The sequence below is a fragment of the Syngnathus leptorhynchus genome, chromosome 13 (genome assembly GCF_054491065.1).
Source record: "Syngnathus leptorhynchus isolate UIUO chromosome 13, UIUO_Slep, whole genome shotgun sequence".
In the NCBI taxonomy this organism is placed as follows: domain Eukaryota; kingdom Metazoa; phylum Chordata; class Actinopteri; order Syngnathiformes; family Syngnathidae; genus Syngnathus; species Syngnathus leptorhynchus.
Window position 1 is genome coordinate 10,861,426 of NC_141207.1, and position 27,810 is coordinate 10,889,235.

Here is a 27,810-nt window from a genome sequence, read left to right on the forward strand (position 1 = left end):
ATGTCTTGATTCATTTTGTATTTTAACAGCAACAGTCCAGTTGAATTCAGACTGTCTGACGACACGGCAACACCGCCGTGAGGTGGCGCAAATCGATGCCTCCCTCCCTCCCGCAATGAATTGCGTCAAACCATCCATTTTTAGGAATACAGTTAAAAGGACGTTAGTCCTTGTGATTTGTGTGATCCGACCTGAAAAGTCTAATGCATCAAAGTCCTAATAACGGCAGCTCTTTTGGTGACCAGGTTATTGTGGTCAGATGGAGTTGATTCGTGGGCTTTTTTTACTCCTATTTAGAGCGTCGCAGCAGCAGCAGCACTGCCATTCCATTAAGTGTTGAGGATGTGCTCAACACGAGCTGCTGCAGAGAACTAAAATATTCAGCACAGTGAGAGAGAGAGAGAGAGAGAGAGAGAGCGAGGAAGAGAGAGAAGGACTTGAACTCCTTCCTCTGTCTCTCTCTCTCTCTCTCTAGGTTCTCATGCCCATCTGTTGCTAGGCAACTATAAAATAAAGGCTCTGAAGTCAGAGGCGAGAGGGAGAAGCGGAGAATTCACAAGTACTGCAATTGGCCGCTGTTTGTTTGGCTCTGCACATGATCCCATCGCAGCTTTGGCTCTCCATCTGTGGATCCGTTTGGACTTGTGACTCCTGCTCCGCCATTGGGCAAGCAAGCTGGGGGCGGGCCCGCTGGTTCCCAAGGTTACCCGCCTGTGATTGACGTTCAGTCTCCTGCAGCGCAGCAGTCGGTGTATCACTGTTGCTCTGGCTTTCCTCCGGAGACTGGCTAGAAATTGGATGGCCGGCAAGAAAAGAGCCGACCGAGCCAGGAGGATGCTTTCAAATCTTTCCTGTATTTCTCCCTCCTTTCCTTGTGGGAAACCATGAACGCGCCGGGAGCCCTGGGAAAAGCCGGCTGAGGAAAAAGGGCGGGACGAAGAAGGCGCATTTGTCGGTGAGCCTTGACTTGCTTTTGCTTTTGCTTTGCCTTGCCTTGCCTTGCCTTGCCTTGCCTTGCCTTGCCTTGCCTTGCCTTGCCTTGCCTTGCCTTGCCTTGCCTTGCCCTGCCCTGGCTTGCCTTGCCCTGCCTTGGCTTTCCTTGCCTTGCCCTGCCTTGGCTTTCCTTGCCTTGCCCTGCCTTGGCTTTCCTTGCCTTGCCCTGCCTTGGCTTTCCTTGCCTTGCCCTGCCTTGGCTTTCCTTGCCTTGCCCTGCCTTGGCTTTCCTTGCCTTGCCCTGCCTTGGCTTTCCTTGCCTTGGCTTTTTTCTTGAGCTCTTCACACCAATGCTATTTGGTGGACTTAGTGGGACAGCCTTTGACTGTTTCTATTTTATGGATGTGTGGGAGTGAAGAAAAGGCTCTCTGCTGTGTGGTGTGGGTGTTGAAATCCTTTTCCCACTATCACGATTTAATAGGCCAACCGCCATCAAAGATGCGAGCTCGACCAAATTCAAGTATTGTTGCAAGAATTCCCTTTGATCCATCCATATGTTAGGGTTGGGTGTCAAGGCTTGTCAAATATCTGCATAAGAGGAGGAGGAGGAGGAGAACGAGCAATTACATAATGCTTCAGGGAGCTCAACATAAATATGCAACACTTGTGTTTGGCGGCTGTTATGTGTCAAGAGTGTTTCCATTGATCCAAGTGTGCGCGATACATTGGGACAGACTAAAGTATCAAACATAGGTATGTGTGCATGGAGATGATGCCACTGGAAATCAATCCTTGCATGGCATCTAGTTTGAAGCGCACATAGGAGGCGTGCCGGCACGCTAGGCGAGAAGTGCCAGTGACCTCGGGTAAGACGGCAGCTGCTTTGCCCGTACCCTAACGAGTCACTTTTGCGCTTTGTGCTTGACTGCTTCTGCCAGTGGGACTCCTCTTCTTTACCATCTGAGGACACTCCGCTTTGGCATCAGGTGTGTTTGTTTGTTTGTGCCGCAAAGGCAGGCATTTGCTCTACTCGTTTGACTCATTGTGTTGCATGAGTTAGAGACTTGTCAACTTTTCAGTCGCTCTCAGAGTTGACACCTGTCCCGGATGGGCCCCCATTTTCACGGCCCGTCCCGTGAAGAAGGTGAAAAAACAGGACTCCGAGATGTCCCGGATTTGTGCCAAATGCATGGCCTTGTGCGCAGCCTCGTTGACGAAACCAACGGGAAAGAAAACGGGACAACGACGCTACGTATGTGGCTAAGAAGGTGCCCAGCCAGCCGCTCTTATGCTGGCTCCCTGCGCCCAGCAAAAAGCGCAGGCAAATGGGCTAGCCATAGCATCCAAATGTGTTTCCAATGGTGGTAGAGGCTCTGATTGGCATTCCGACGCTCTGGAGCCCAAATCCAGAACGCTCTTGACCCCGCCGACTCGATTTTGGCCTTTGGGGTCGTCGGCCAAGGTTTCGGGACGGAACGTAAGGCGCCACCAGGTGGATCGGAACGTAAGGCGCTAAGCCATGAAATGTTTGATGGCTTCGTAAAATAACATTGAAGTCAAGCGGAGCGGAGCGGGAGCAATGCAAGTTGCCCCGTATCGGTCAGGGTTATCGGGTCAAACCTTCTCGTCCCGGAGAGAGTTTTGCACCCGCTGGAGACTTTTGATGCTCGACTCGGGAAGAGCAGAGAACAAAACGTGGCGGTAATCGAGGCACGTGCACATGCGCAGATTGACCAAATGAAAGTCAAACAGAAGAAAAAGCTCGTTACTCCCACCAGGCATTTGATGGGAATAAATGCGTCCGTATGAAGGTAGCCGCACTTTGATGACTTGTACGTCCTCTCATTAGTTTCCACGGCAACCGAATGTTGCTGAGCTGATTGCATGGGCTGCCCACTCAGCCCCCACAAGTCCTGCATAGGTGATTGTATGTTTGTTGCTTCTATAAATGCGGGTAGGTTCTTTCCGACACGACGGCAAAAGTGTGCGCGTTACACAAAAAGTCACACAGCGGCCCACTCAGGGCAGCGCAGAGCAGAGACAAAGACAGAAACAGAAATACCAAAGTAGGTTAGAGCAAAGCATTGTGGGAACACAGGACACCCCCTGGGCCTCAGCAAGGCACACTCCTCTCTCTTCTTTACATTGCTTGAAGATTTCACCCTTCCCATCCATTTCTTTCCTTCTTTCTTTCTTTCCCCTCCATTGCACAATTTTCTGCCTTGTATCACGAAAGGCAAGCGGGCTCTGAGAGAAAATGAGAAAATCAAGTCACATTGTGCATATGTCCCAAGTCATTATGTGATGGCAACTTGATGGCAGGCTTTCTTCCCGCTTCTAGCATGGCCAAGGATGACGCTCTGGCAGTGGACTTCCTGCTCTGCTGGTGCACTTCCACCTTTTGCCACTGCGCTGCGCGCGAGGCATCAGCATCTACCACGACCTAAGATTCACCTTCACCCACTATTGAATGAGATCCACGAGTGGCCTGCCAGCCATTGCAGATATAATCGTAGTGCAATACTGTTGGAGAATTGATAAGGGATCCAGATTTTTGCTATCTAATCGGACCAAACGTTTTCTTTTGCAAGCTTTTCTTACAAGCTCAAAACTAGAGAGGACCACCGGGGAGAATTTCACTAGCCCAGGCGACATGATATTCTCCTTCTCCCTCCCTGCCTGCCTGCCTGCCTGCCTGCCTGCTCTCAGAGTGCTCCTCTCTAACCCTTCTCCTCCTGTCCCTTTTCCTCTTCAGCCATAGGGGCATGCCGATGATGGATGGATGGATGGATGGATGGATGGACGGACGGACGGACGGACGGACGGACGACCGACCGATGGACGGACGATCGATGGATGGATGACCAATGGATGGATGGATGGATGACCGATGGATGGATGCATGGATGGCTGGATGGATGCACGCATGGATGGCTGGATGGATGGACGGATGGGCCGTTGTATACATTGCTTTGTCTTCCTCCAGTAATGCATGCTTTTATTTATGTCGTATATTGTGTGCTCGCGCTGTCTTTTCTCTGTGTCACCCACCGACGTCCCAGAAAGGCAGACCTCTGGGACTTGCATTCCATTTTGATTCCTTTCTTAATTCACCCATCGCTGCCAGAATGCAACGACGGATTGGATGAAGAGCGTAAGAGTGAGACAGATGAGCGAGCGTATGAAGGTGGACAGGATTTGAAATGACACCACACTATCATGTTTTGGAAAAGATGATTATTATTATTAGATTCTTTGATAAGGATTATTTGGACAAGAATGAACAGAAGAAAAGTGGCTGGCCTCAAATACAGGATGTTGTTCTTTTTCCACAGAAGACCTATAGGACCTCTGATGGCTGGCCTCAAATACAGGATGTTGTTCTTTTTCCACAGAAGACCTATAGGACCTCTGAGGCAAGAAGGACTGCTGCTCACTCTGGAGTCATCAGGAAGTAGGGATGAGTTTGAGCGAGCGCAGGCCGTCGTCACCCGGAGGCCCCGAGCGTCACTGAGGGCCCCAGCCACCACGAGCGCCACGCCACGCCTGCGCCGCAACAACCTCGTTGGTCAAGCGACCGTAAAGGTAGGAGCCAGCCGTTCTTCTTTTCTATTGTGGAAGTGGCGACACCCTTGCTTGATGATCGACGGCAGATGATGCTAGCCAGCGTTAAGTGGAGGCCATTTAATCATGCATCCCTAGCGCACTCAATGATTTGATTTCTCCAATGACCCTGAATTTGGCATTTTGGAACTTCCTTCCGATGCTTTGATGTGAAAGCGGCGCTGTTCACTGCTGGATTTGGGGTTGACTTTGCCGAACAATGTTGCTGCTGATGATTCTGGTGTTGGTACAAGCAACACGGTGGACATCTGAAGTGTGTCTGTGTTGTCATTGTGTAGCTTGATTCTCCCCATGCCCATGCCCATGTCCTTCCTCTCTCCTTCTCATGATCTGCTGTTGCTATGGTAACTGTCCCTAATCATGGATGTTGGCTGAGTCAGCAAAAGGAAGCGCCTTTCCAAGTGAAAAAGAAAGATGGAATCTGTATGACGAGGCGGCATCTCGGAGCGCACGACTTTTGCTGGTTTTTATAGGCAAGATTTCCTTCTCTTTTTGTGAGCGGAGTTTGCCGGAATGACTTTTTTCTTCTCACGAGAAGAGCGAAGCTGCTTCACGCTAGACAAAGCGCTGGCAAATGATACTTTGTGACCGCATCGTCGGTCCTTCCTTGCCGCTTAATGGCTTACACAATCGTGAGAAGAAAAAAATGGAGTGAGTCACTTCTGAGAGCCCATTACAAGAACATGAGAGAATGAGAAAATCCCCTGTTAAAGCAAGCAATTTGGAATTGTCCCAGGCCTGAGTCACGTCGCTGAATGCAATCGACGTTGTCAACTGCCCGTGGCTTGCGGGTCGACATACTGTATGTCTTGCTTGGTTAACTCTGTTGCTGACTGGGATGACACACAGGTGTAGGGTGATGGGCGGAGAAGGAGCGCTAATGTCATACATTCAACATACGAGAAGATTCTCTGGATGAATATTGAACGGTCAGTCCGGCAAAAGAAAAGGTGGTCGTTCTGGACCATTGCTAGGAAAAAAGAGAAGGGGGTCACTTATTTCTCCTTTCCTTAGCTTATATGAGGAGTGAAAGTTCTGCATTAGCTACAAGATACGGCCTCACCCTAACCCTAACCCTCTCTCTCTCAGTCCAATTTAGAGTATTCGACATATATTTTCCCAAACTTGTATATTACTACTGCAGATACGGAGCCCAAATGAACAGTGAGTACGTCTCGTACTGCCGTAGGCAGAGCTTTGTTAGGGTTCATTTCTTTAGCATTTATTAGCAAAGCGCTAGCAATTATATCTCCTTTCCAGCAAATGTCTTTCATTTTGATTTATAGTCCGTAGCACATTGGCTGATTAAAAACGTCATGTGTTATTTATTATTTGCTCTAAGGGCTTTTGTTGTCATCAGATTAAAATTCTTAAGCAGCTCTCTGTATATTGGGGAAAAAAAAACGTGTATCTGATGTTGAAAAAAAAAAAGTGTTCTTGTCTAAATGTAACTGAAATCAACATTAAAGGCCCGATCCCTACGGCAATATGATTTCATCAATTATTGAAATACCTTTGTCACTCCATTCCTTTTTGATTGAAGAGCAAAATTTGCTCTCTTGGTTTCATGACTTTGTATGTGTTCAAATGATGTGTGTTTGTGGCGCCCAGCTGGACGGACAGTCCTACTGAGCCTGTCGTCAGCGTTATGATAGCTGCGGGCGTGGCTTCTCTTCTTGGGAATTAGAGACGTACACATTGGCCAGGCAGAAAGCTTCGACCGCTGCTTTGACATCAATCGTACGTCAACGCAAGGCTTGGACGGCTAGATCATGTGACGCTGGATCGCAGGGGAATTTAAAGCGCTCCACTTGCTAACCTGACCTCGTAAATACTATTTGGGCTCGAGTGACACAAAAGCCACGAGGTTTGACTTTCTTGGCTTACGTCTTCTTCCATTAAAGGCCTGTGGTTGCGTCGGTACTTTTGTTCATTGATTTAGTTTGACCTCAATTAGTGCTGCCTCGTGGCTATGTCACGAAATAAAAAATGGTGGAAAGACCAAAGCGCAATTGGTTAGACATTGGTCAAGGTTTCAAACGTTGCTGTTTTACTTAAAGGCTCGGGGCAGGCACTCTGGCTCAGGTGCTCTGGCTCATTCCAGAAATATGGATGCTAGTTTAATTGTTCACAGGTGGGAATGTCAATAGTTGTTTGTGCCCTGCCATTGATTCGCCAATAATCCAGGTTGTTCCACACAACTCGGCTGTATAGGCTCCAACGTGGACAAGCGCAGCAGTAATTTAAGTGCGCGCGTGTGTGTGTGTGTGAGCGCATGTTTGAGCGAGAGCAAGCAAGATGAAAAAATAGATTCATTTTTTCTGTCCCCCGTCTCCCCGTCTCGCTTTCTCTCGCGCGCAAACATACCTTCCACATCCTCGTCCCATATTCATCCATATTCTCCCCGCTCGCTGACTCCCTCCTCCTCATCCTCATCCTCATCCTCGTTCTCCTCCTCCTCCTCCTCCTCCTCCTCCTCCTCCTCCTCCTCCTCCTCTGAGGGAGATAGATGGGAGGGAGGAGACGCTCCCGCTGAATGCAGCGGGCTCACGCACGCACGCGCGCGCTCAAGACACAAGGACGTATCTTTTTCCCGCGGTCCTCCTCTTTGGTGCATGTTGAATTGTGCGCACCGTGTCATAATTGATCTTGGATTTTCTGTCTGAGCGGAGGCATCCGACTTGCTGGCTGGATTGAAAGCACCCAGTGGTGCTGGAGAGCGAGAGGAGCGATGAGCTCATCTCCGCTTTCTGCCTACGGGGGCGTTAAAGATGCGGCGGCCGGCGGAACGGGTCAAGGTACCTGTCTCGGAATCACCCCGGCTCGCTCGGTCTGATTGATTGATTGATTGATTGATTGATTGATTGATTGATTGATTGATCCGACGACGCCGACCGGTGCAGGCAGGGCTGTTTCTCCCCGTCTTTTCTCCATTCTTTGTGTGGAAATTGGAAGCGCCCGCCCGCCACCTGCAGCCTGGGGATGGAGAACTATTCGGATCTGCAACGTAAGGCAACCCGCATTTCTTCACGACATAGAATAGAAGATGAGATTTGCAGCGACTCTTTGACAGCTAACTTGCAGAAAGATAGGATCGACTCTTTGCCAGCGTCCATCAATTGTTGGACCGTGTATGACGCCTCACTGTAAAGGGAAGAGCAAATCACCAATTTTCGGATGGGAATTTGCAATCCGCGCACATGCGCGTTTGTGGCTCCCATGAATTGTCACGGTCCTTCAATCATTTCATGGCTTTGCAACAGGATTGAGCAATGTGCACGGGCAATGTGCAGATAAAGCGTGTATTTCTCCAAATGTGCCCTTCCAAGCATCTCAAGAAACAAGCATGACTGCAAGCGCTTGTGTTTTGCCATTCATTTCATGCACACCTGTTCTATGGCCCAACATGGGCATATTTGTCTCTTCTTAAATTGTATTGAGCCAGCCCCTGTTCAAGTTGCAAGCATCCGTAGATTGCTTTGGTGCTGCAGTTTGCTGAGATGGAGAGCGACGGAGCTGTAACATGTACAAAAGGCTCCTTCCTTCTAATCAAAGGGAATATTTCATTAGCATCTTCATTGCAACACATTTCAAAGGTCTTTTGTCTGCATCGCCTCACGGAGTCTATTAATACATATCGCTAGCTGGCCGGGCCGGGCCGGGCCGGGGCTGGTACTCGCATCTAACGTCCTCATTTAGTGATATTTCTGAAAACGGTTCTATTTTTAGGCCGATTGCTTTGTGCGTTGTACTCGTTCAATAACGGCTGATCTCATTTTGCCCACGGAGTCAAATGATCAGCGTGTCACTTTAAGCTGCCTGCCTGCCTGCCTGCCTGCCTGCCTGCCTGCCTGCCTGCCTGCCTGCCTGCCTGCCTGCCTGCCTGCCTGCCTGCCTGCCTGCCTGCCTGCCTGCCTGCCTGCCTGCCTGCCTGCCTGCCTGCCTGCCTGCCTGCCTGCCTGCCTGCCTGCCTGCCTGCCTGCCTGCCTGCCTGCCTGCCTGCCTGCCTGCCTGCCTGCCTGCCTGCCTGCCTGCCTGCCTGCCTGCCTGCCTGCCTGCCTGCCTGCCTGCCTGCCTGCCTGCCTGCCCAATCATTTTATTCTCAAAAGAAATGTTTGCAAAAAAATCCCTCCTCAGTTGTTGGTTGATCAGCGGCCTGCCTTGTTGTTGTCGTCATCCATTTTGGAGGTGGCTGTGCATGATTCATCTTTGGCCATTTGTTTCGTAATGCTTTCACGTCTTGTTGGATGCACAGGGCTTTGTCCTTGCTCGTGACTGCAATGGAAGAGAGGTGCCTTGAGCTTCTGCTTGATGTCACTGTGCTGTCAGTGCTTGTGCAAAGTGTGAAAGCATCATTTGCTATCCCATTTTTGCCGCACACAGTCGAGGTCTTTGTCAGTCTCATTCGAGCAAGTTCAAAATAAGAGGAAACATGAGCGGATGCTCCTCCAAGAGCAAACTTGCATGTGGAATGCAGAACAACGCTGCTCTTCCACTGTTCTGCTGCCGCTGCCGCCGCGCTGCTGGTTGCCTAGTGACTGCATCCATGAAACCGGCTCCCATCGTCATGGTGATGGGCTAAAGGAGACCCGTAGAACCAAGGGGGAAACGTATATCAGTGCTGGAGGATGCTGTGTGTCAAAGTGGTGAAAAAGCTTCTCAAGTGGATTGTAGTGGAAGCGACATACCGCAATGACTGCCTGCCGTGTGTCAAATATTTGCATCCTTGGTCCGACTTCTCAAGATCAGTGACAATGACCATGTGCAAAAGACATCAAGAGGTCCTTTGAGCTGTCTTTTTGCGGCCATTTCTCTCGTTTTTATTCATGTACTGTGACAGCGAGGAGAATAGTAAAAGATAACCTTTGGCAGACGTGTCAGCAAGTCAAGCACGGATGGACAGCCCTGCTGCCGGCCGGCCAGCCAGCCAGCCAGCCAGCCAGCCATCGAGCCACCATGTATAAAGTGCCTTTTCAAAGCAGGACGCTCACATTTAGACCACCCCAAATGATGGCAGATGACAATATCCAGCAGATTGAGTCCAAGTCATCTCCATGCTATGTGAATGGGATGTACAGGAGAATAAAGCAGCAGCCACTTCAGCCCCCTTTCCCAATCCAAAACAATCCTAGCTCTCCAGATCAACCGTAACGTACCTGATCCGCAGAATGTTTCAGAAGGGAGGGAGGGAGGGAGGGAGGGAGGGAGGGAGGGAGGGAGGGAGGGAGGGAGAGAGAGGAGCTCAAATGTGGAAGAAGACGACCGCATCAAAGTGTGTCTTGAGTGCGCCGCTTGGTGTGTTTCCGGAATTATTTACACAATCTGTAATCTGCGTCTTTCCACGTCTACTGTATCATTGACTTGCGCTTTCTCGTTGACTGGCTGGCTTTAGCGTCCAAATAGGGCAGCTCCCTCCCGAAGCTCTGCCTGGCATCTCTTTCCGCTCACATAGCGTACGTACGTACGTATGTATGGTGCAATCCCAAATTCCAAAAGCAGCCCAAACAAACACCTTTGGAATAATAGGAGTGCTTTGTGACTAAACGTTGATTTGTTTGTTCATGCTTACGGTAGAGTCAGTAGATTGTCACAAGCACTCTTAAGGGTGTGTTAGTGCACAATTGATTCACCGCTCTCGCGTGTCCCTGTTCCCGGCCTGAGTCGCTTCCCTACCCGCTCTCTGTTCCCCATCCCTTCAAGAAGCTGCTCCATTCTGAATCCTTCATATTCAGCATACCGTCGAGCGAATCTGTTCGGTCCAGCTTGTTTCGCGGCCGGCCGCGTCCATTGGCACGCGTCCATTGGCACTCGATGAGCCGAGGGAGGGACCGCTATCGTGTATTTGTGTTTGCCGGTCATTTGGGCAAAGTAGTCTCTGTTGTTACCACGGTAACCGCTCCATTCCTTTTCCCACGGCCTGATCAAGAAAGCTTTAGGGATGAAACTTATCAAAAGCTGTTTATGCAAATGGGTGTAAAAAGCATGCCGTGCCCAAGCATTGTCTTGAACCTGGTCCCGCTTCCACCGTTTGGTCGACAAAAGGATGGAGACGGCCACTTTGAACGCATTGCCACATTGTCTGTCACGCTTCTCTGGTAAGAGGAGCCGCGATGATAGATGGAACCAACCGACGCACGAATAGAGATCCCGACAGTCGGCCGGCGGTAAAAAAGAGAGATTGACTGCCAGCCGCAGCCGGAGAAAGAAATAAAGTGGGGTGGCAGAAAGATAGATCGAATGTTTGTTCCAGCTCACAGCAGCTGTGACAGAGGGAGCGAAGGTGAGCTTTGCTCCCACAAACGCGACTCTCTCCACTTGTCGTTCGTCACTTCGTAGGGAAGCTGAATTTGGGATGAGGTGATCGGGACTTATGGATTTGCTACTGGATTGTGTTCCGGCGCCTGTGCTGTGCTGGCAATTGGGAAGGATATGGCAGTTGACAGCGATGGCTTGAGTATCTGATGTACTGTACTCAGCGACTGATGGCATGCTCTATGAAGAGGTCAACAGCATGAAATGTTAAGACACGAGAGTCAAGCAGGAATAGTGCTTGTGTTGTAAGGAGTGGCACCAACCAGCATGGCAAAGTGACCTCATAAGCCAAGATGGCAGTACGACAACGTTGACTGTCACATAAAGCGGCTGGGTCGGAAGCCTGTATCTCGGCCTAAGACACACTACGCCCTGAAGTGGTCGGCAGGACACGTATCGAGAGCCATCGCAGCCATGTACGCACCGGAATGATGCCTGTTGATAGCTAGTATATAATATTAGTATTATATTATTATTATTATAATATTAGTATTATATTATTATAATATTAGATGGAATGCTTCTCAAAGCGTGACTATTGAAAAATAATGTCACACTGTATCTCTCTTATTATGGACCAAATGACTGACAATGAAATGACCCATCTATGTTTTGTTAGCACACATATATTGTGTGTGCTCAATGAGACGATGTCTAGAAATGTTGAGATGCAAATGTTGTCATGATATGAAAGCGTTTCTAGTTTTTGAGGGTGATTTAAAATGGCTCCTTTTAGTGGACAGAGGAGGGGTAGAAAAACAAGCCGAGATAGAGGGAGGTACATATAGAAGAGAGCAAATAGTCATGTGCTGGGGCGTCTCGGGCAGAACTGGGCCACTGGGCTCAACCCTAGCAAAAAAAAACAAATGAGGGGGGGGTAACACATGACTGGCTTGGAAACAAGAGTGAGCGAGAGAGTCAGACACAGCAGCAGCAGCAGCAGCAGCAGCAGCAGCAGCAGCAGGAGAGGCTCAAATAAAGGAATTTTACTGTGAGCCACATAGGAACAGTTGGCTGACTCAAGCCTTTAATCAATCTGGAATGTTTGCAAAATCATTTGATTTGCTTTGAACATATCAATAATATGAGTCAGTGACCCTCTGGTGTTTCTTTCCGGACAGGTGACAATCTTGCCGAAGAAATTGTTGGCTCTGCTTGTGAGACGTTGTGAGATGCTTGCTGGAGGCCTTGATTGTCATGTCACTTACTATCAACACTATGCAAGTGTGGTTTTTCATTTGAAGTCATCATCACATGACAAGTTTGAAAAGCGTTGTTTTCTGATTGGAGGGAAGAGATAGATGGACGTATTTGAAAGGTGTCTGATTTGTTTGTATAAGTGCAGCATGGGCAAATGTGGAGCAATCACCCACTGAGAGCAGCATGTTCTGTTTTATGACAGAGGATGAGTAAAAATACACCCGGCTCCTGGGAGACTGTCACTATGACAGCCGTTACCATGGAGATAGCTAGCAAGGCTGCTGCTGCTACTGCTGCTGCTGCTGCTGCTGCTGCTGCTGCTGCTGCAGCCGCCGCCGCTGCACGTGAAGTGATGGCTGTCGTGGGACACTGAGGCTTTCGCTCTCCCTTGCTGCTTCAGACATTCTGAGGAGCCATGTTAGCTTGGCAGCCAGCGTACGTGGGCGGCAGGCTGGCTTGCACGTGTGCCCCGCCGCCGTCCATTCTCAGCACATGATTGCGTTTGCACATGCTGCAGCATCAGTCATTGCAAGCGCAATGATCCGTGCTAACTTGTTGTTACCGTTTGCTGGCAGGACCCGTTCTATAGTTGAGCAAACAATTGTCGAACTCACACCACACGCTATTTTGGGGGATGATCTCGTCGTCTTCTTTTTGCCTCTGTAGTCCAGTGTCTGGAAATGACAACAAAAAGGAAGCTGATTGGCCGGCTGGTGCCATGCCGTTGTTTTCGCGGGGAAGAGGAAGTCATCTCGGTGTTGGACTACTCCCACTGCAGCCTGCAGCAGGTCCCCAAGGAAATCTTTAGCTTTGAGAGGACTCTGGAGGAACTCTACCTGGATGCCAACCAGATTGAAGAACTCCCCAAGGTAGAAGTCCCAACGTGTCCAATTTCTGAGATTCCAATCCGTTTTTCAGATCAATCTTATTTCCTCTTTGTGTACGGTTATCGTCAAAGTCCTTCTAATGTTCTTCTTTTTTGTTTCTCTAGCAACTGTTCAGCTGCCAGGCCTTAAAGAAGCTGAGCATGCCCGATAACGACCTTTCCAACCTTCCAACCACAATTGCCAGCCTGGTTAACCTGAAAGAGCTTGACATCAGTAAAAATGGTAAAGACAAAACTTCAAAAGCACTGGCATCTTCCTCTACAGCTTACTGACAAAGCTGCTATGCTAGTTAGTGTCCATAAATGGCAGCAATCCAAAAGGACATGTCTACCACACACATGTAATCAATCCCGCCCGACGTTATTGTCACGTTCCCATTCTTTTGTTCCTTAAGCTTTTAAGATCTTGATCATTTCTCCGGCTAGAACAATCTCATTTTGAAGGATCGGAAGGGAATGGCTACAGAAATAACGTCAGCATTTCCATTTTCCACTGTCGTTGAAAAGTGCAATTAAACGTTGGACAACTTTCAAACAATCCAATCTTGCTGTTACCCAACAAAGGATGCCCATTTCTCTTGTTGTCTGTGTTAGGGATGTTCCGACTCTAACTTATTTTGCAAGAACCACACGGGAGACAGTATGCCCTTTGAACACTTGCAAGTGGAGAATTTGTTCGTTACTGTAGATACAGCAATGTCCGAACAAAGTCTGCCGTTGCATTCATGCAAGACAGTATTTATTGAGAGAAGAAGGGTGGGGGTGAGAGTGGGCAGGATGGGGGTGAAACCCCTGGCCTCTGATCACATCATAGCAGGGGTTGTTTTACGATGTTGAGTAAACAGAACAACTTTGATTGCGTCTTCTACAGTTGGTCAATCAGTGCAAAGGATATTAGCACTTTGTTCTACTACTTTGTTAAGACAGGACAAGCTTAGGTTAATTATTACTGATTACATTCCAACATAATATGATCAACCTAATCTATTCAACCCTAACAGTCTGCTTTTCCTTTTCGACCAGGTATCCAGGAGTTTCCAGATAATATCAAATGTTGTAAAGGCCTGTCAGTGGTTGAGGCCAGTGTCAATCCCATCACCAAGTAAGACATCATCACATTTGGAACAAATTGCAATGTTTAGATTGGAGTGAAAAGCCTAAAGTACAAGCTACAGCCTTGTATCTTGTCTTTCAGTTTACAGAATGAATTGAAAGATTGCATGCCGGCAGGCGGGCGGGCGGTCATGATCTGGGTTTTTTTTTTCCCCTTCCTGCTTCTCCAGTGCTCTATGTCTTGTCTCGCAGGCTCCCAGATGGTTTTACGCAGCTCCTGAATCTGACTCAGCTCTTCTTAAACGATGCCTTCCTGGAGTACTTGCCAGCTAACTTTGGCAGGTAATTCCATGCATGGTATCAGCATCAGCATGGCGTGTCTTTAGTCACGGCCTTATTGGAAGGTATTTACTGTTACAGAGGCATTTTTTTTTTCGCTCTACGTATTCTTGGAAATATCGCATCGGCTTATAATGGCCAAGCAAGTTGACATGCTATATTTATGAATTTGGCCCATGCGAATTTGTGACACTGATGTGGAATTGAGCCTCTTTGCTGTAACGGGTACGATTCTTGCCCAGGTTTTGATCATGGGTGTTTGATGATGATGATGATGATGGTTTTATCTTGGGCCATGTGCGACCTCCCAGTCAATGTTTGAAATGTGGGCTCAGAGCTTTTTGTGCTGGGAGCCTGTGTTTGTGAAGGTTTATCCCGGCCGGCTCTTCTGCTCTCCTCGCACAATAGAAAAACACAATTGATGGGAATTTAATAGTGCTACTTCTCCAGATGTTTGCCCATTTTATCTGTATGTGCTGGTTGATTGACTGGTGTGAGTTAGCTAGAACAGGATCATCTGTAGAAATGGATGTAAAAATGCATGGAGCAACATAGGGATGGACAGATGGATGCAATGCAAAATAAGTTTGATTCAATGAAAACGCACAATGAGATCATCATTTTGGATGGTGATTGAATTTGAAAAGCGGTCATCTTTGAAGTTCTAATATGCCATATACAGGCACGTCATAGTAGTAGCTAATAGTGCATGTTCAATTTTTGGGACACTACAATAAATGTGGCCTGTTTCTTCTAGCTAGCTGCCAAAGAGCTTGACAAAGTCTTTTCACGTTTGTTCTTGATAGGCTCTCCAAACTTCGGATCCTGGAGCTAAGAGAGAACCACCTGAAAACCCTGCCAAAGTAAGACTCCATTGGGTTTTGTGTCTGTGCTATGATTTGGTCCTCCAATTCACTGAGTTTGCTATGGAATAAAGTTGTTTGCACACTTGGCAGCTTCTCTTGAATAGCGGTGAAGCCGGTTCGATTTGATCAAAGTAACATTTTGAAAAGTTACATTTGAACCGCGAGTGAAGTGCTTGATTGGAAGCACGACATTTACTCTCCTGTCTCCTTGCAGGTCTATTCATCGACTGACACAGTTGGAGAGGTTGGATCTGGGTAGCAATGAATTCTCTGAAGTGGTGAGAAGGTTTGCTCTACTATTTGGCGGGTTGTGTTCATCTAAAATAGCAATGTTACCCAAGGCATTCAATTTGGCCATTTGAGCTGGATGGATGGATGGATGGATGGATGGATGGATGGATGGATGGACGGACGGACGGACGGACGGACGGACGGACGGACGGATGGATGGATGGAAGATGACACAATGTGACATCAGGGTCAGGCGGGAGGGAAGTTGACCGCACGCTTCGCGTCCCAAGAGTCTCGCCTACGAATGAATGTTCACCCTCACACTCAATGGCCACAGCTCTCTTGATGATGTAACTAACCGGTTGTGCTCCGCCATAACAAGTGATAACTAGTGATTTTCATCTGTGCAAATCGAGATGCGTGACGTGTTTAAATTGTCACAGTATTGAAAGGTTTTGGTTGACCTTTTGCATATTAGCCGGAGGTGTTGGAGCAGATTCACAATCTAAAGGAGCTGTGGATGGACAACAACTCTCTACAGTCCATACCAGGGGTAAGGTGGCTACGTCGTACCTACGTATATACACAATGTTCTTTTGGCGTTTTGTGGATCTGCTTTATCTATCATTTGCCTTCCTTATCTCTCTGACTCTGCAGTCACTAGGAAAACTTCGCCAGCTGCGCTACTTAGACTTAGCTAAGAACCGTATTGAGAATTTGGACACGGATGTTTCAGGTTGTGAGGCCTTAGAGGATCTTTTGCTCTCCTCCAACATGCTTCAGCACCTCCCTGACTCTTTAGGTAGGTCCTCACACGTTCTGATTCCAGTTTGATACAAACTCATTCAACGTTGTGACAAGGTTGCTTTGCTTTTCAGGAATGTTAAAGAAGCTGACAACATTGAAAGTGGATGACAACCAGCTGACCTCACTGCCCGGAACCATTGGAAGGTAAGAAAGCTCCATCCATGCGCATACAAGTCACAAAGACCAATAACAGCCATGACGTAGATCCGGGTTGTTGTTTTTTTTCCCCTTCATATTATATATTCATATGTGAATCTAGTGGCTTTACAGAGAGTCTAGTGTTGTTTGTTCTTTCATAAAGAACATAGTCATTCTGTTTCTCCTCTCTCCGCCACATTAGCCAAGTGTACTTCATGAGCGAGCTCCGTATTGTAGCACCTATAGAAGCGTCCTGCAACTTTGCTTGACTCTGACACCTGGCATTGCTTTAAGGATTTCTGGGCTGCTAAGATATCTAAATAAAGGATAAGCAATGCCCCTCCCCTCCTCTCCCCTTCCCTCCCCTCCTCTCCACCGTATGGTGGCCCAGATGGTCCAGGCTGGTGGGAATCATTCTTGCAATGTTAACAATAACGGTACACTGATGTAAAATTGTCGGCTCATTAGCATTAGTCTGCTGTCGGCCGGGCCAGCGCTGGTCAAAGACCGGACAAGTTCAGAGCCATATAGTATTACCGTGAGCTGGCTCTCCAATTGCTGTGACCAGGTCCCTTTCAAAAACAGTACAGTTACTGTACATGCATCAGAAATGGTTTGGTGCTTTTGTTTCATTGCCATTTTCTCTCAATATGTCTGAACAGCCTTTGTCTGTTGGAGGAACTAGACACTAGCTGTAACGAGTTGGAGTCACTGCCTCCAACCATTGGCTACTTGCACAATCTTAGGACCTTTGCCGCCGATGAGAACTTCCTCATAGAACTTCCCCGAGAGGTGACGCAGGACCCAATCGGTCGACTGCACCGTCCGTGCGATTTGTCGCCCACTCGCCGTGTGTATCTTTTCAGATCGGTAACTGTAAGAACGTGACGGTGATGTCACTGCGATCCAACAAGCTGGAGTTCCTCCCCGATGAGATCGGACAGATGACCAAACTACGAGTCCTAAACCTTAGCGATAATAGGTACCGCAAAGGAAACTCTTTGTCAATGATTTTAGGTTTGCTCCTTCTGCCTACAGTTGCCATGGCAACTGAAGAGTGTGTTGCTATGGCTACTTGCTCTGCGGGCTGTTGAGTACGTAGGAAGAGAAAAGATCTTTTTCTCATTCTGGCTCCCGTCCGTCTCTCGTTTTCAGGTTAAAGAATCTACCGTTCACCTTTACCAAGCTGAAGGACCTGGCAGCTCTCTGGCTTTCTGACAATCAGGTAGCTAGCGCTCCCACAAATGCCAGGAATGCCGGACGGCAATCCGAAAGAGGCTTTCTGACCTGCTCCTAGCACAGTTTGAACGGCACTTGTTTGAAGGCAGAAGCTCGAAATAAATGAAATCACATTTCTTTGTTCCTCACATATGAGGGAGGTGGTTTGAAAACTGATCTGAATGTGTCTGTCATTGCAGTCCAAGGCTCTGATCCCCTTACAGACAGAAGCCCACCCCGACACCAAACAGAAGGTTTTGACCAACTACATGTTTCCCCAACAACCTCGTCACGATGAGGGTACAAACTGTGTGTGTGCGTGTGCGCGTGCGCCGTGTGTACACGTGTGCGTATGAATGAAAATAGGAATGTCTCAGGAGTCTCCGCCTGGTCGCTTGCTCATTTCATGCAAGAATGGAATTGATACAAATATCTCTGGGATTGCTTTAAAAAGAACAATCATGGCATGTTGAGAAAGTTTTTGTTTGTTTGTTTTTCATCCCTCTCACCCACCATCATTTACAATGGGATGTTTTACTTTCCAGATTATCAGTCGGACAGCGACAGCTTTAATCCGACTCTGTGGGAGGAGCAGAGACAGCAGAGGATGACTGTGGCCTTTGACTTTGAGGACAAGAAAGAAGAGGAAGACAACTCCGGGAAGGTCAAGGTCTGCCCTTATTGCGTCTGTCTCCATGTACTTGTATGTGTCTACGTACGTACAATTATGTTCAGGAAGCATTTGACTTTCATGGTTTCCCATACTGACAGTGGTGTTCGTGCTTCCATACTACAAACGATGGTGTTCTTTGTTTAAATTGTGATTATTTTGTTTTTCATCGGCAGACATATGACAATGACATTTCAATATAAAAATGAAAGCGGCAAAACGTGGATTTGACATTGTTCTGATCTTCCCCGACAGGTGGAGATCAACCTAAAACGTTATCCTACACCCTATCCCGAGGACTTGAAGAACATGGTCAAGTCAGTGCAAAGCCTCGTGGGTAAAAATGTTCACACGGGCCATGGGCACCAGCACCAGCACCATCTTAGCACAGGCACTGCCACCTCAGCGGGAACCAACATGGAACTTACACACCACAGTAAAGAAGCGTACGAACCACCGTGGCCCCTGCCTCCCAAAGAGGTCAAACACGCACACGCACAGCACATGGTGAAAGCATCAGTCGAAGCATCGTTTGCTTTCTGCCGTGCGTCCTAGGTAACAGACCGAGAGATGCAGGACTTCTCTCAGACTCAGCTCATGGATCAGGGACCGATGCATAACTCTGGCATTGACATCCCAAAGAGGAAGGACAAAGAGGACCTGACAGAGAGCTCGGAGGTTTTGATCTCAAACCTTTGCTCAGATACCGCAATCCAAGCAAACTGAACGTTACACCACAAACGCATTAAAGTCAAGAGCTCCACAATTTGAAGATGCAGCTCAAATAAATCATTTGGGATTTTCCTCTTTTACTCAATTGTATATCTGTCTAAGATGCATGACTGACTAACGAGTGACTTCCAACAGGACTCAATGGGCGGCTCACCCAACGACATCCGCATCTCCGACATGAGGCCCACCCTAGTGGAGCCGCCCATGTACAAACCAAAGGTGGTGCTGCTCGGCAAGGATAAGAAAGGTGCCCGCCCGCCGGATGACGCAAAAACATGTGAAGCGCTCGGGGCTTGCCCATTCATTGGGAATAGTGGCAGAGAGTGAGGGAAGGCAGCTAGAAATGAGGGAGCTAACTTTCATTTTCTAATGTCTACCTTAGTTTTGCAAGATCAGAGTCCATGTCCAATATCATGTCTTTGTGTGTAGAGTCTACAGACGAAGAGGTGGATAAGCTCCACTGTCTGAACCACAGCGGCTCCTCGGCCACCTACTCTGATTACTCTCCCTCGGTCGGCTCCTCTGGCTCGTCCAACCCGCCCGCTAACGCTCACTCTCACTCCCACCCTCACTCTCACGGGCACCAACACAACCCCGCCATGCCGCCGGCGCCCAACAAAGACCAGGCTCCTCAAACGCACTGGACCAACAGGTACGTACGTACGTACGTAGCCACAACAATGGCTCATGTTCAGTGCCAAGCGACCGTGGCGATCCGTCCTATTCTCTTTTCATTCAACTCCATCTTCTCAACTTGGGTCTTCCATCTCGTCACTTTGCTTGATCCATCTTCTCTTTCCCATTCCTCCGCTTGCTCTGTCAAGGTCAAAGAAGCTCATTAGGATGCTGCAGAGCCATTCTGATTCACTTTGCATCTCATCTCATCTCATCCTCCTCCACCAGTACAAACAACAGTACGCATCACATAAATGGGATTACAAATAGAAACAAAAAGCTGAGACTAGTTTCACAATGAACTGAGGAAGAGACCTAATATGTATGTTTGAAAGGTAAATGGTGTGCGGAATCTTGATACAAAGCCACTACAAATGATTGTGTAGTATCAACAGAAGCCAGTTAAGATGTTTTCATTTGCTTGAAATCGATCTCATTTTGACAATGCCGCTCCTCGCTCCTAATTCAGGTTGGCCCAGTCTTTTCCCAAACCCATTGAGTCCAAGCCCTTGCTGTCACAAAGAGAAACTCCGCCATCAGGAACCATGCAGCAACGTGGAGACAGGCGTCCCTTAAGTGAGCCTTTCGACTGGGCCCAAGCCCCTCACTACGACAACACGGGATTCGATGCCGAGGAGTCTCCGCTCGACCCTTCCTCGTCCAAAAGCAGCCAGGGTAACCCGCCGCTGGGTTCCAAACCTCGAAGCCAGTCGACCCACGGCCGCCGTCCTCTCATGAGGCAAGAACGAATCGTAGGCGTCCCCTTAGAGTTGGACGCGCAGACGCTCCCCTTTCACAGCAACCAACGCTCCTCGCATGACAATGAAGCCCAGGCTTCTGCACAAGCTTCCCAGAATCCTTGGCAGAATTGGACCCGAACCCCAAGCCCCTTAGAAGACAGGACGGCCTTTCCCTCCAAACTGGACCTCACGCCGACCTCGAGCCCCAACCCGGACCGCAAGGTGGCAGACCAAAGGTAACTAGGAGAGGATCCATTTTACTCCTCGGTAATCTGTCACTTACCCTTCCTTCTTTGTGCTTCGGACACGGGTGATTGTTGAACGTATGTGTGCAAAGAACAAAAAATCGTTTGGAGACAAGCGCCGTTGCTTCGTCAAAGAAGCAATGTGGTTTTCTTGACCATCTTCCTGCTTGAATTTGAATGTTTGTCCGTAAGCACCGACAGATGGAATTTGTTGACTTGCCGTTGACCTGAGCTCTTTTTGCACCAAGGCGGGAGCAATCATCAGGGCCTCTTCCCGGTAGTTGGTCATACCATAACAATCAGGCGGAGCAAAACAGAAAGGACCAGCTCACTGTCACCGGGGGCAACAAGGTAACCGTGGTCATGAGTAAAAGCTCCGAGCGGCTGTCTCCCATGATGAAAGAAACAAGGTCCAGGTTTAAGAAATCCCAGAGCATCGACGAGATCGACATCGGCGCCTACAAAGTATACAGGTAGGTTGGTTTGTGTTGCCTTACTTGTCGCTGGCACTTTTCGAAACGCTCCTTCTCGCTCGGTCCGCAGTATTCCCATGGACAGCTACAGCGCCTCCATTGAGCAGCAGAGCAGTTTGGACCGACAAGAGTTGCCCGGTTCCATGGAGCGGAGCAACATGGCTCGCTCCCAGTCCGCACCGATGCTAGATGAGGAACTTGGATTCCCACCACATGGCAACCAGAACCAGCAGGGACACAACCAAACCCCTGCAGTCCCACATAAAGCCTACCACTTTGACCAAAACTACAATCCCCAGGTATGCGGAAGGGAAGACAGAAGGTTGGGCTTTTTTTTTGGGCTATTTTTTTTTAGCTTCATTGCATTTTACTGTGCATCAATCAGGTGACCGTGGACAGACGGGCTCCTCCCCCTTTCCCCAATACACCCGATTATGTCAACCACTCATCGAAAGCATCGGAGTACGCCAACCAACCTGGAAAGACGTTACCCAAGGAGTTGGTGAGCCCTCGGTATCGTGCTTACCCGCCGCTGGAGATGTTCTCCTTCCCCCAAGCGCCGATCAGTCAGGATGGTTCCGCCAATCAGCATCATCAGCAGCAGCAGCATCAGCAGCAGCAGCAGCATCAGCATCATCATCAGCAGCAGCAGCAGCAGCAGCAACCAATCCCATCGCAGCGTTCTAGGCCAGGGTTTTTGAGGAGAGCAGACTCACTGGTGAGCTCTACCGAACTGGCTTTGTTCCGTAGAGTCCACGAAGCCCAGCAGGAGGCCCTGCAGGAAGCTCAGTACAGACAGCAAGTATGCAATGACAATTGATCCTTTCCGATGATTATCCAAAAGCAACGTTATTAAAGGAAAGTAACCAATGAATGTAACCACGCAGCATCAGGGAGAACCTCCTCTCTATAGTCGGGCTCTGGCTTATTCCACCCCCATGGAGCATTCTGACAACCAAATGATGCACAACAAGAGAAATGGACGCTACGATGACGATTATCCCAACTACCAGGAACAGAAGAAACCCATGATTGGTTACCCGACCAAGAGCTTGACTCAACGGCGCCCCCTGTCTGCTAGAAGCTACAGCACCGAGACCTATGGAGCATCTCAGGTACTTCGCCTCACTCAATATACATCCAAATGGCAGTTGTGGAATACGATCCGCAACACACTGTACGTGACGAGAAAATGTAAGGCTCGCTTCTACCAATTTTCCGTGCCACCATGAGGTCAAATCAAACAAAATGACGCGCAGTATTGCAATTGACTGCCCCTCCCTCGCTCACTCGGCCTTCAGGCACGTCCCGTCTCGGCTCGTCCCACCATGGCGGCTCTCCTGGAAAAGATGCCTCCCGACTACACTCTGGCAACCTGCCCGGAGAAGCCGTCTGATGACACCGTCAAAGTACGACCCGTGGTGCCGCAGAAGCCCGAAGACATCACCTCCAAGATGCCCGCCGACTGGAGGCAACAGCTGCTGAGACACATTGAGGCCAAACGCCTGGACAGGGTACGGTGAAAGGGCCAAAGGAAGGTGTCGAGACCTTGAGCAGATAGTATGTGTCTGGTTGCATGCGGGTGTCCACTCCACACTGTCATTTCTTGTCAGCCAGCCTACAATTGCAGACAAAAAAAAAAAAAAAACAGATGTCGTGAAACCAACGGCCGGACGGACAAAGACTCGACATGACTGGTCTGTTTGTGTCTGATAATCATCAGCTTCCCTCCTAATTGGCTCCTAATTGTTCCATTTCACCTAAGTATCACAGAGTGCATAGAAAATGGTTGGTATGGACCATTGTAGAGGACAAATGAGGTTTTGGGCCCACGCACAAATATGTTGGAATGACATTGTCCACCGATTGTTGCTTGTATGACACAATATTCAAACACTAGCTAACATTTTTCTGTGCTTTCAGCAATTCCGCACTATGTTGTGTGTGTGTGTGTGTGTGTGTGTGTGTGTGTGTGTGTGTGTGTGTGTGTGTGTGTGTGTGCGTGCGTGTGTGCGTGCGTGCGTGTGTGTGCGTGTGTGTGTGCGTGTGTGTGTGTGCGTGTTCCCAATGCCGCAGTCCGTGTTGCCTCCATCTCATGTCATGTCATGTGCTGTTGTCTTTTCCAATTAGAGTGGTGTCCTAAAGCACAATACGCTCACGCTGGGCATGCTCTGTCAGGGCGGGGGTCACGGCCAGGGGCGCAGCAGCACTTTGAACTTTAACCTTTACAATAACACTAAGCATGAGCCCCCTGCTGGCCGCTGGCTGCCACTACCTCCTCCTCCTTCTGCTGCTGCTGTTGTGAGTATCCCAATCCAAACAGTGAGCCAGTGGCACTATAGTACGTACGTACTGGTGTATATGAAATCTGCAAGAATTGCTGCATACAAAATGGAAAGGCACAAGAGGCGCATGTCAGCTGTGTTTCTTGCAACCTATGATGTTGGCAACGTCACATTGTTGAATTCCGCGTTCTGTCCCTTTTCCTGTCTTGCAGAGCCCCTCCCAACAGGCTGCCATGCTGGACAATGACCAAGAGGGCGTGTCGGGAAGCAATCAATGGGCTCCGTACTCGCTCGGCAGGAGAGACGTTCCGCCCGACAACCTGGTGAAAAAGGTCAGAGATGGCTGGCTGGCAAAAAAGGTATGGAAAGAAGTCCAAATAAATGCATCTTGCTTTTGGCACAGGGAGCCCACTCTCACAACACCATGGTGGCCACTTCCTCATCCTCTTCCACCACCACGCCTCATCGGATGGTTGGCCAACAGGGCTACGATGGCGGGATGCTGAACAAGGCGCTCCAGTATCAGCCAGGGATGCCTTTGTCGCTCGTTCCCTCTGGGGGGCAGTATCAAGGAAACGTGCCTCAGGGTAAATGACGAGACGCTTTAAGGGGAAAAGTCCAATTGCAATACGGATGTGTGCGTGTGCGTTTTCCCCCATCTAGCGCTTAACACTTCTAGCGGCCAGGTCTACTCAAGCGCGGGCCTAGCCATGGCCGCAAACCAAGTCCAGTACAACCTGCATACGTCCCACGCGTCACATCAAACTCCCAACAACCCGCAGTACCATAGCAACCAGGGAATGGTCCATAGCAACCAGGTTGTGGTGACCACTCACAGCAACATGCGGCCTCAGAGCGCTCGCTGTCTTCTCCAAACCAAAGGCCAGAAGAGCACCGATGGCTTCCAAGAGCAGGTACGCTTGCCTTTTCCTCTCATCTCAATTTTGAAGGTCAGTGGGCGAGAATCATTGCAATTCGGTGACAAAGAAGGTTTAGCCTGAGTAGACTCTCAAAAGGCTTCACTAAGGCAATTGTCAATGTTTCTTCTCTCTCTCTGTCTAGTTGTGTGTGCGAATAGAGAAGAACCCCGGTCTTGGTTTTAGTATCTCTGGCGGCATCAGCGGTCAGGGGAATCCCTTCAAACCCTCCGACATGGTATGACCCGAGCCCGTTTATGTTTCCCGAGCGCTTTCAGACGGAGACGCTGTCGATGGACTGGAATTTCAAGATGTCGACCTACTCGTATTTTCCAGATGAACCTGGATCTTGTTGTGTGTTTGATTGTGCCCTGCCCTGTCCTGTCAATACGCTTTGACATGCCTTCTTTGTGTGACTAACGCTCGACAGCTGGACCCGTTAGCTAGCCGATGTACAGTGAGCTCCATATGACATCCTCTCTTTCAACTCAAAGACATATTGGTGTCCAAATTGATGACATTCAATTGGGGGAAATGTTATGAGGCTCACTGTTGAAATAAATGCCAGTGATATAAGTCAACTCATACTTCCAAAAGGTGCACTTTTGTGCATTGTATCTGTGCGTGACTGTGATTGTTGGTGCTTCTTAGCGAGTATAGTTCTTAATCATCTGGCATCCCCCGCCCCTCCCCTACGTGGCGTGGCGTGGCCCATCTCTCAGTGGCATGCTCAACAGGTGCACAACCGGTTGCAAGACATTGAGCTGATAGCGCCCGCCGCCACTTGTGTTGAAAAACATCTTTCACCAAGTTGTGAAAAGATGTTGGTGTTTTTATAATCTCTGCCTTGGGTCGTTTCAAGAAAATCTGGGAGCTGCGTTGATCTTCTGATCCCACCACCTACCTTATTGATTCCTTGCCCAATTGAGTAGCCATCTCACACCTATTGTTCTCTCCTCATTCTACTGTCCATTTGATAGGAGTGCATCTATTTATTGACTTTCATGGGGAAAAAACGTCCTTTTGCACTTAAGTGTAAGAGATGTAAGCGCTCAAAGAAGTGGGATTCATTCACTTGCATGCATCCCTAGAATCAGAAGAAAGACAATGCGTTATAGCTGCACACAGGTCGGGGGCTTTAAGAAAGGCAAAGATTCTAAACCATCGTGTCCCTGTGTTGTCCTAACGTTGTATCATTTTGACTTATAGGGTATCTTTGTTACTAGGGTACAGCATGATGGGCCCGCTGCAACGTCCTTGCAGCCTGGAGACAAGATACTACAGGTAAGGCCTCTTCTCTCGCTCAGCAACAGATGGAGCAGTGACAACCATCTCCACCCTCCCTCTCATACCCAGCCAAAGCCTTTGCCTTTCCCTATACGCTGCCTTGTAGCCGAGGGTAGACTCAAATCCAAGTGGGTTATTGCGGTGTGGTACAAAGTAGGAGCCGGCGGCCACGGGCGGGCATCCTGCAAACCTTTTCTCTCTCTCTCTCTCTCTCTCTCTCTCTCTCTCTCTCTCGCTCTCTCTCTCTCTCTCTCTCTCTCTCTCTCTCTCCTTTCTCTCTCTCTCTGTCCTTTCTCTCTCTCTCTCTCTCTCTCTCTCTCCTTTCTCTCTCTCTCTCTCTCTCCTTTCTCTCTCTCTCTCTCTCTCTCTCCTTTCTCTCTCTCTCTCTCTCTCTCTCTCTCCTTTCTCTCTCTCTCTCTCTCTCTCTCTCCTTTCTCTCTCTCTCTCTCTCTCTCCTTTCTCTCTCTCTCTCTCTCTCTCTCTCCTTTCTCTCTCTCCTTTCTCTCTCCTTTCTCTCTCTCTCTCTCTCTCTCTCTCTCTCTCTCTCTCCCTCTCTCTCTCTCTCTCTCTTTCTCTCTTTCTCTCTCTCTCTCTCTCTCTCTCTCTCTCTCTCTCTCTCTCTCTTTCTCTCTCTCTCTCTCTCTCTCTCTCTCTCTCTGGGCAAAAGGGCTTACTTTTTTTTGCCGTGCGTGCGTGATGCTGTGAAATAAAATGTGCAGGCCCAAAAATATTGCTTGTTCTTTGAGTAGGAATCTTCTCAGCATCTTGACTTGGCAGTGTGTGTTCGTGGTGAGAGTGCTCCACACTGTGACTCACTTTCCTGTCCATGGCCTTCAGAAAGATTTAGGTCTGGGTTCTGGTCAGGCCTGTTTGACTTTCCCTTGCAGTAAATCAGGGTGGGTTTTTTTTCGGTATCCGATAAATGGCAATGTGAAATGTTAGCCTTTATTTAAGATCATTTTCAGTCCACACATTAGAATTTAGGAAGATATACAGTATATGGACATTTTCCAAAAATTGCAAATATAAAAAAAAACTAGTTTGGCATCATATTTGGAGTTCAAATATGCAAATATTGAATATGAGTTTTTGTTTCTCTTCCAGTGTTAGTGTTTCTGTGCCAGAGAGAATGAAAAAAAAAAAAACAATCTTTTCATTCTGCCCCCCCCTCCCCTCTCAATTGCTGAATTCATCTTGAATGTCCTATTGAGCCCTTCTCTTTCAACAGCATGTGTGTAGATCCTCCACTTTTCTCTCTTTTCCCCAACAGTGATGTTCACTGAGCTCATGGCAGTGACCCTCCATCCTTCCACCACCACACAAATAAATCGTCATAAGGAAAAGTGCAATGCACACACATGCTGCTTACTGTGCTGCGTGTTTGCCTTGCAGGCTAATGGTCATAATTTTTTACACATGGAACATGAGACAGCCGTCTCTCTGCTGAAGAGTTTCCAAAGGACGGTGGACTTGGTGCTTCAGAGAGACAGCAGCACCCCCTCCCCTAAAAATATGAAAAGAAATGAGCAAACGCACCGCTCACCGCCCCAGCCGCCCTCTTCTGGAGGCTGCTGGAACTGAATTGCCGCCTGTTTTCTTTGTGTGTGCGTGTGTGTGCGTGTGTGTGTTCATGCCTATTGCTGGACTATAGGCAAATAAATCCATGTGCCAAATCGCATATGGGCTATATGTCCAGAGACCAGGTGCGTGCGCTGGTCTAGGACCCCCCCAGAGGACAGTACTCTCACTTGCACCGCCAATTTGAATTTGGGTTGATTGATTTGGCAGCCAATTTGGCAGTCACTCCCCTTTGTTTTGTTGCTAGATGGAGATCTATGAGCTATTATTTGACCCTTGTTGTTTTTTTTTGAGGTTTTAATTATGTCAACCATTTGCGTCTTTTATTCTCTGCAGAGTTCTGCCTCTAGTGTACAGAAATTCATGTTTAAAACGGTCTGCCTTGTGTACATATAATGTGCTCCAGCTTTGTGGAGCGTTTCCTCTGAGCCTGAAGTCATTTGGTTACAAATTTCACTTGATGTCTTTGAGTAGAGAGTGATCATTTTCTTTATGGACTTGGTGTTTTCCCCATTCCAGCTCAACTTTTCTTCTCTGTTTTCAACAAAACAAACAAACAAACAAACAAACAAACAAACAAACAAACAAACAAACAAGCCTG

General features: G+C 48.5%; 1 protein-coding gene across 1 annotated transcript; it reads left to right on the forward strand.

The window, feature by feature from the left end:
• Positions 1 to 7,539: 7,539 nt before the first annotated feature.
• On the forward strand, positions 7,540 to 27,212 carry lrrc7 (leucine rich repeat containing 7). The gene is made up of 32 exons (XM_085928564.1): positions 7,540 to 7,564; positions 12,736 to 12,938; positions 13,061 to 13,178; positions 13,979 to 14,057; positions 14,261 to 14,350; positions 15,154 to 15,210; positions 15,428 to 15,491; positions 15,923 to 15,997; positions 16,102 to 16,246; positions 16,323 to 16,395; positions 17,052 to 17,181; positions 17,256 to 17,371; positions 17,545 to 17,614; positions 17,808 to 17,907; positions 18,153 to 18,277; positions 18,533 to 18,757; positions 18,833 to 18,955; positions 19,145 to 19,256; positions 19,439 to 19,661; positions 20,154 to 20,660; positions 20,918 to 21,142; positions 21,213 to 21,441; positions 21,528 to 21,944; positions 22,036 to 22,257; positions 22,444 to 22,656; positions 23,273 to 23,440; positions 23,640 to 23,759; positions 23,831 to 24,014; positions 24,091 to 24,341; positions 24,490 to 24,582; positions 25,554 to 25,628; positions 27,024 to 27,212. The coding sequence occupies exons 1-32, from the start codon at positions 7,540 to 7,542 to the stop codon at positions 27,210 to 27,212; spliced, it is 5,046 nt and encodes a 1,681-aa protein (XP_085784690.1).
• The last annotated feature ends 598 nt before the right edge of the window (positions 27,213 to 27,810 follow it).

Coding starts and splice junctions, on each gene's coding strand:
- lrrc7 (XM_085928564.1), top strand. CDS start 7,540: ATGGAGAACTATTCGGATCTGCAAC. Junction 15,998..16,101: donor CTCTACAGTCCATACCAGGG/GTAAGGTGGCTA, acceptor CTGACTCTGCAG/TCACTAGGAAAACTTCGCCA. Junction 17,182..17,255: donor TCATAGAACTTCCCCGAGAG/GTGACGCAGGAC, acceptor GTATCTTTTCAG/ATCGGTAACTGTAAGAACGT.